We start from the raw sequence: 8,152 nt of genomic DNA, 5'->3' as shown, positions 1-8,152 counted from the left end.
TAATAATAATAATAATATATAATAATAATATAAAACAAACAATAATAATAATAATAGAACTAAAAAATCTAAAAGACAATGAAATAAAGAATTGACTTACTTATTGGTCGGCGAGATAAAAAATAGTCAAAAATATGGTGAAATGGGCTCAGATGAGCCTGGACATGTCTAGATATGTCAATTCCCTCATCATGACTAAGTTTTTGAATCATAGTACTCCTCCTTATATTCCAAATATTCATGTACTTTGGATCAGGTAAATTTGTAAAACCTACGACAGCTTTAACCGATGCATTAGATATAATATATGTAGAAGACACCTCGAGTCTTTTATCAACGTCCCATCAATGTCTTTGTCATACAACATTGCTTGCACTTTGTTACCCTGAAAGAAGTATCAAATACGTACATATATGTTAACGAAATGTAATTATATTTGACATAAAATAAGATAGGGACATCTTTGAACATTAATACCGAGGACTAATATTTGTGATCAATTTAAAAACTTACAGCCTCATCCTCCAATATTATGGGTTTATATTTCTTTCCTGGTGTTCTCCTTGATTCTTGTGTATTAAGTTTTTGTACCACTACAACTTTGCACCGCCATCGTGGTAACTCAGTAGTAACATCAGGTATCAACACTAGTCCCTCCATGCTGTACACAATTAAGGAAATTTAATACTGTTAGTCGCGTATAAAATTGTTGTCATTAAGCTAGTCATATGTTCACAAGCCATTTCTAACCTAACATTCGTTGTTATTATTATATTATTATTATTATTATTATTATTATTGTATAAGTGTATATATATGCTTTGAACAAAATATATATAAACATATTGAGCATAATCTTTTAATTAAAGTAATTAAAATACAATAGCGTTAAACTAAATCTTATATATGATGCACAAATAAATAGTACATAGGCAACAACAAATTACAATATTTGAACTTGTACGGTTGAGTAGATCCAAACTCTAAAAAAAGCAAATATGTTGAACGAAAAAAGTTAATACAAATATAAGTTCATATGAATTGTTGTTTTTAAGTTTTAAAAATGCTAGTAATTCATTCTGTTGTAATTTTTAAGTTATGTACTAAGTTTTAAGTAGGTTAGTGAACCACTATGTTGGATTAAGTTTTTAATTAAGATGTCCCTATCTTATTTTATGTCAAATATAATTACATTTCGTTAACATATATGTACGTATTTGATACTTCTTTCAGGGTAACAAAGTGCAAGCAATGTTGTATGACAAAGACATTGATGGGACGATTGATAAAAGACTCGAGGTGTCTTCTACATATATTATATCTAATGCATCGGTTAAAGCTGTCGTAGGTTTTACAAATTTACCTGATCCAAAGTACATGAATATTTGGAATATAACGAGGAGTACTATGATTCAAAACTTAGTCATGATGAGGGAATTGACATATCTAGACATGTCCAGGCTCATCTGAGCCCATTTCACCATATTTTTGACTATTTTTTATCTCGCCGACCAATAAGTAAGTCAATTCTTTATTTCATTGTCTTTTAGATTTGTTTAGTTCCTTATTATTATTATTATTGTTATTATTATTATTATTATTATTATTATTATTATTATTATTATATTATGGTTAACACTTGATTTATGCATCATCAATTTAGTTGCTTCTTTTGTATAACTATAGGCATTATGGCGATTGTTATATACAAGTTACCACGCCAAATTGTGGTGACCAAAAATGGCGAACAAAATGTTCATGATTTTGTTGTCATGAACGAAGAGTATAAATCTTAACCCGTTTCTTGCCTTACTTATATAACAATTATTTACTTTGTTATATGTTATCATTTTGTTTATATATTATGTTTCGAATTTCACTTATAGATTGAAGCCTATTATGCTAACACTTTGGGGAACGTTTGCTGTAAACCAAGGGGTTCAACTTGAATTACAACTTCGGCAAGGGAAATTCCCCATTATACTTGCTGAAGGATTGAACGTTAATGCATTCCAAGGTAATATTGTTATGTTCTTCCAACGAGTGCATTAAATTATTTCTACTTTTTATATTACATACTTGACATTTGTGTTTAATTAGGGTTGTCACTGAGTACACTATATAACACATCAATTGAAGTTGATCCTGTTGGCCGCGTTGCAAAAGTCCTTACTGATTGGTATTTTTTAATTCCTTGTCACTTATGTAGAATATACCAGTTATTTGACCATGATAATAGTGATTGGTTATTCTTATAGGAAGGACAAAAACTCTGAACTCATCTATAAGGAAATTGTAGATAAGACTTACCTTGATTCATTGCTTGCATTGGCAGACCCTATAAGGCAACGAAAAACATGCCTTTCATCTCTTGAAACTGGATTTGAACAAGTTAGTAAACATTTCATTTCAACTGTATGTCGAATGTCAAATCGCCTTTTACATTTAACCATCAATCTATTTACTTTTAAAGCTTTTGACCTACTTTTGTGGCTCTGCATTACATTTAGAAACCAATTGCATGGGTGAGAGGCAAAATTAGATTGCTTAAGCGTGATGGTTTCGACTACTACGTTGGTTGCAATTACTGCAACAAAATAGTCCACTCAACTGAAGGCTTACAACTCCACTGCATGAACTGTGGACAAACTGATGGCATCACTGTCAAAAGGTATCAAAATATATATCTCCGTTGTTTCCTTAATACTTAAAATTCTAATATAGCATGACTTATATTATGTTTTTGTTGATATACAGGTATAAGGTGGACATAGAAATATTTGATAACGTTGGAAGTGTACGCGCAACAATGTTTAATCATGAGGTGCACCGACTATTGTTACTGACGTCGTCCAACATACCTACCTGCGAAAACGATGGTGCTATGCTCCAACAAACACTCGATAATCTTGGGCTTGTGTTTGCTCTCAAGAAAAACACCATATTCAGTGAACAAAGCACAAAGTATACAGTAGCGTGTCTGTGCAACGATGTACAGCTAGACTTAGCTGACTCAAACGATGGTTTGTTTAGGCAATCGTTGATGCTAGGAAATCCCACGAAAAGAAGGCTTGATTTTAGCCAATTATCGGGAGATAGTGTAGACGATTCGCAAGCAAGCAGTCCACCAAATGATAAAGGGAAAAAGCCTAAAATTGGTTGAGCCAATGAATATTATGCATATTATGTACCTAGAAAATAATGTTAAATTTTTAAAGGGTTTCGAAAACATGTGGTAACAGTTTAGTTAAGCCATATTTCCGCCATTCGTAACAAACTATTTGTATTTTCGTATTCCATTTCAAAGTGTTTTTCGACATCAATAACTTATCATTTAAACTTGCAACAAACAACTTTATTTTTGTTTAAATTGAAACTTTTTTAATTCTACAAAATTTACAATCTATATCAAGTGGTGCATGATATAAATATTTTAAAAGTTATATGCTTCAAAGAAGAAAATATTTAAAAAACAAAATATGCTTACACATAATTTTAAAATGGTTCTGATAATTATTACGTAAAAAATTAAAACTGGAACCATTAATTACAAGCAAATGTTAAAGTAACAACATATTGAAAAAAAAAATTAAAAATATGTTTATACATAATAAACTGTTGGCATTTTTCGAGAAAGTGAGGACAAACCAAGAAAACATAAGTCCATGAATAAGAAATTAAAGTTTCATTGGGTTAAATTAGTTAATTTGTTACATATTAATGGTACACGTACTGTCGAATTTATACACTTCGTAATTTTTAAAAAAAAATATATATGCTCGTTATATTTTAGTCATTTGTGACATCCATAGAAAGAGTGAAAATTTGTAAACATTTGAACATAATATTACTTCTAATTCCCTCCCTTCACCTAAAATCGTTAATCAATACACAAACACACTAATTTAGATTGGTCAAAAAATAGAATTATATAGAGTATAATTGCATGATAATTATAAATTTATGTTCTATTATTGGAATCTGGAAAATCATTATGTACAAACTCTAGCACTTCATCTATTTCTTCAGGTATTAATTCGGAAATATCAGGAAGTGTATGACTTTGCAACGAACTCTTATGAATTGTTGAATGATATAACAAGTTTGCATACCTTTTTTTTTTTTGAGATATTCCTTTCACATTTGTCTCTAAGTCTTATTGTTGTCTCACCCAACTCAACATTTGGGTTTTGTATTATCAATTTTTTCTTATCTTCCAACTCTTCAATCACTCTTTTTAGCTTGCTTTCGTCTTGGATTCCGCCAAATTCCTACAAAATAATTTGTTATTTCTCCTTAAATAATATAAGGCTGATAAATAAGCATTACTTAATTACCTTGACGTTTTTTAATAACCTCTCCAAACTAGAGAGTTTTCGTTGAGGCCAGTACAAAATTCCTAATTCTTTATACCTTTTCTTTAAAATTGCTCGACCAACATGTAGTTCATCTGCAGCTTGATCAACGGTCATATAAAAATATTTAGAAAGCAATTCTAAAGTTAATGTATTAGGGTCACGATAAGTTTTTTTTGTCCTTTTTCTTCTAATAAAGATATTTAGATTTAAATTTGGTAAATCTATCTTTGCAGCTGTATTATCTTCCTCGACAATTAAATCAACACTATCAAATACATCAACAGGATTTGTAGCTAAAACACCTGCATTTACAAACAACTTGTTAAAAACTATTAATTATTAAAACAAGAGTTACCTACAAAATGTTAAAACCTTACCAATAGTTTCAGTACATTGTGGTTGAGTACTGACATTATTTCCACCTGGAAGAAGATCTCTACTTAGAAGAGGTTCACTATCCCTTAGTGGTGATAGATATACCTCATCCCAAAATGAATTGTTACCATCAGAAGAACAATCATTTTGTTGAAGCTGATATGAGCAAGTAGCAATATTTGCCATTTGTGAAATGCATGCACTAAATGTTTCAGGGATTAATAATTTCTAAGAGTGTGAATGAGTGTTAAGAAGAGTCTAAGACCAACAAAACCACTAATTTATAGCAAAGGACAACAGTTTGTGCAAACAGTAAGAAATACTTTTTTAAGTCTTTTTTTCAACGAGGGCAGTTTTTTTGTCAAATGATAATAGTTATGTAGCCGACACTGTTAAAAACATTTGCGCTTTTCAATTAATTTTTGATGACAATTGTAAAGACATCTGACATTTGTACCAATTTTTTAATTTCCTTTGTAATTACTTGCTTGGCATTTGTAGGCAACATGGCATATATAAAACTTAATAATGCTTTTGCTTATCAATGTTCAATTTCATCCGCTGCTTCATTTATGGGCAAATGAAAATAACTTGCTATCATTTCCTTACTTACCGTTTTATAATTACGACGAGTTATTTTTAACCAATTCTTTTGCAACAAGTTCAATATCATCATGCAATATTGGGGGGCAAAAGCTCAGCTTTTGCAACAAGTTATGCTTAAATCATAGGTCCAATAAATGTTATAAGTTTAAAACAAGTTGTATTTCAAAGCTACAAGTTGTATTTCAAAGCTAATATATTCACATTTATCAAGACAAAAATTATAATAATAACAAATTTTAGGTTAGAGATAGGCATTAGGCAGCAAATTAGCTTTATTAAAAGAATTTCCTATGCGACTTAAATTGTTCCCCTTTTTTTTTAAAAAAAAAATTGTGTATAGCATGAAAGTTTTAGCTTTAATACCTTATGTTACTGCTGAGCCACAAGAATGTACGTACAAGGATACAGTGGTACAAAAACGTAATACACGATAATGAAAGAACATTCCAGGGAAGAAATATAAACCTATAATATTTCATGATGTTATTGTAAGTTTTTTAATTGATCGCAAATATTAGGCCTCGGTGTTATCGTTTAAAGATGACCATATCTTATTTTATGTCAAATATAATTAAATTTGGTTCACATATATGTATGTATTTGTTACCTTTTGCAAGGTAAAAAAGTGCAAGTCATGTCGTACGACAATGACATTTGTTATATACATTTATGGAATATATTATGCGTTGTAAATGATTACAATTTTATCTTATGGCTATAAATGACCTCTCAATGGGCAGTAGCCTAACTTTGGCATCTACAACCTCTTTATTAAAGAGTTTACAAAATTTATTGATATTTAGAAAAATACTTATTATTCAAAAATATTATCAAAAGCCATCAAGCAAAAGTTTAAACGATTCGTCTTCTTCTGTCGCAAGTGAAGGTCGATCAACAGTTAACGGCAAGGCAGGATCAACAATTAATGGAGGAATATGAAGGGGATGTACACGAAGGGTGGGAGAATGAAGAAGACTCATCATCTCCCTATACTTTATCTTTCTGGTACATGAATCCCTGAGCCTAATATCCGCTGGATTCAACTTCAAATTCGGATCGCTTAGCAACATTTCCCTTCTACTTTTTAGTTCCTTCATTGCCTCCTTTATGTCATGGTCATTTTCGATGTTACTAAATACCTGTAAAACATTATATTAACATTCACCTTATAATGATACAACTTTGGAAAAATAAAAAAAACTACCTGAGCTTTTCCTGATAGCTTTTCCAAGCTCACTAACTGTCGATATGGCCATTTAAAGATTCCTAATTCTCTACACCTTTCCTTCAAAATCGTATACCCAACTCTCAGTTCCTTGGCGGCTCGATATATAGGCAGATGGAAATATTTGGAAATCATTTCCTTGCTTATTGTGGATGAATCACGAAAAGTTCTTCGCGTATTCTTCCGCTGCCTATGTGCAAGAGTTTCAATCATACTCCTTTCTACAACTACAGAATCTGTAGTCATATTCCCTCCTACACTTGCGTTACTTGCAACTGGAAATGTATTTTCCTGTACAAGTATACCACTTGTTGATGCCATAAGATTTTCTTCCGTACTTAAGTGGTTCATGGCTGCAACAAAGATGAAAAAATATATTACGTCATCGCTATTGCATATCAAGAAAAAAACATATGATTACCAGTAGCCTCAAGCAGTCCTCCCATATTATGCTCAATACCCCAAAATGGATCAAAGGGTATATTCGGTAACAATCCATTACCAAAAGTTGATATCCCATGTTGTTGATCCCATAAAGGATATTTGCTAATATCGGAAGATGTACAAGAAATTTGGCTTGGAAAAAATGAGGCAGGAGCAGCATCAGCAACATCAACCAATAAAGGATATCCGATAACATCAGAAAATGGATAAGAAATGTGGTTTAGTAAAGATGAGGAAGGCGTAGGGTCGACCAACTCATCACAAAAGGAATACTCCGTAATAACGAAAGATGGGTCAACAATTTTGTTTGGAAAAGATGAGGAAGATGCTGGGTATGCTGTATCATCCCATAAGGAATACCTAGCAATATCATAAGTGGTGTAGGAAAATTGGTCTGGAAAATAAGCTTGGTTCGCCATTTTTTTAAAAAATGACGTTCAAAAACAAAGAGAGAATAGAAAAGGATAATTCAGTGACAAAGAATAAGGTAAAACACCATTGAGGATAGTAAATGATGGAGATTCTGAGATTTGAAATAGCAAACATACCTTTCAATGATGTCAGATATTAAGCTTGTCAAAAAACAAACAGTTCACGATCGAAAGTAATTGGTCGCATCCGAATCGTAAAAAAAAAACAGTACACTTGACAATCGTGCCAAATTTTAAATCAATTATGTCGGCTAATTGTCCAAGTGTGACAAAAGTAAAACAGTTAAAAAGTTATTATATGTAAATATAGTCCAACCATGAAGTGCTTATGTGAGGTTGTCACAAGCGCAATAGTTCTTTGTCGGATGTCATTAATCATGCTAAATTTATCCCAAAAAAAAAATATTTACACGCGAATTTCAAAAGTAAAATGGAATCCTAAAACCATTTGGTTGATAGATCATTTGTTTGGTTTTCAGCCGAATATAGGAAATAAAGAGATGTTATGATTATAATTTGCTTCTATTTTTTCAAATACTTTACGTATATACCACATCTATAGCTAAGGTTATCTCCTTCCATTTCTCAGTGGATGGTTTATACACCTCCCTTGGTGGTTAATATGAATTTTCTATTTCTCAAGTTTTTAACATATCTATATCACTCCGATAATGGATATTATTCCTCACCTGATTTCATTCTTACGTCTCTCA

General features: G+C 31.3%; 1 protein-coding gene across 1 annotated transcript; it reads left to right on the top strand.

The window, feature by feature from the left end:
- Positions 1–1,458: 1,458 nt before the first annotated feature.
- Positions 1,459–3,163, top strand: LOC115996959 (replication protein A 70 kDa DNA-binding subunit A-like). The gene is made up of 7 exons (XM_031236402.1): positions 1,459–1,518; positions 1,687–1,783; positions 1,887–2,017; positions 2,101–2,179; positions 2,259–2,391; positions 2,511–2,671; positions 2,758–3,163. The coding sequence occupies exons 2-7, from the start codon at positions 1,692–1,694 to the stop codon at positions 3,161–3,163; spliced, it is 1,002 nt and encodes a 333-aa protein (XP_031092262.1). The 5' UTR covers positions 1,459–1,518; positions 1,687–1,691.
- The last annotated feature ends 4,989 nt before the right edge of the window (positions 3,164–8,152 follow it).

The sequence above is a fragment of the Ipomoea triloba genome, chromosome 11 (genome assembly GCF_003576645.1).
Source record: "Ipomoea triloba cultivar NCNSP0323 chromosome 11, ASM357664v1".
NCBI lineage: Eukaryota > Viridiplantae > Streptophyta > Magnoliopsida > Solanales > Convolvulaceae > Ipomoea > Ipomoea triloba.
The sequence above is the reverse complement of the archived record's forward strand: the minus strand, read 5'-3'. Positions and strand labels throughout refer to the sequence as shown.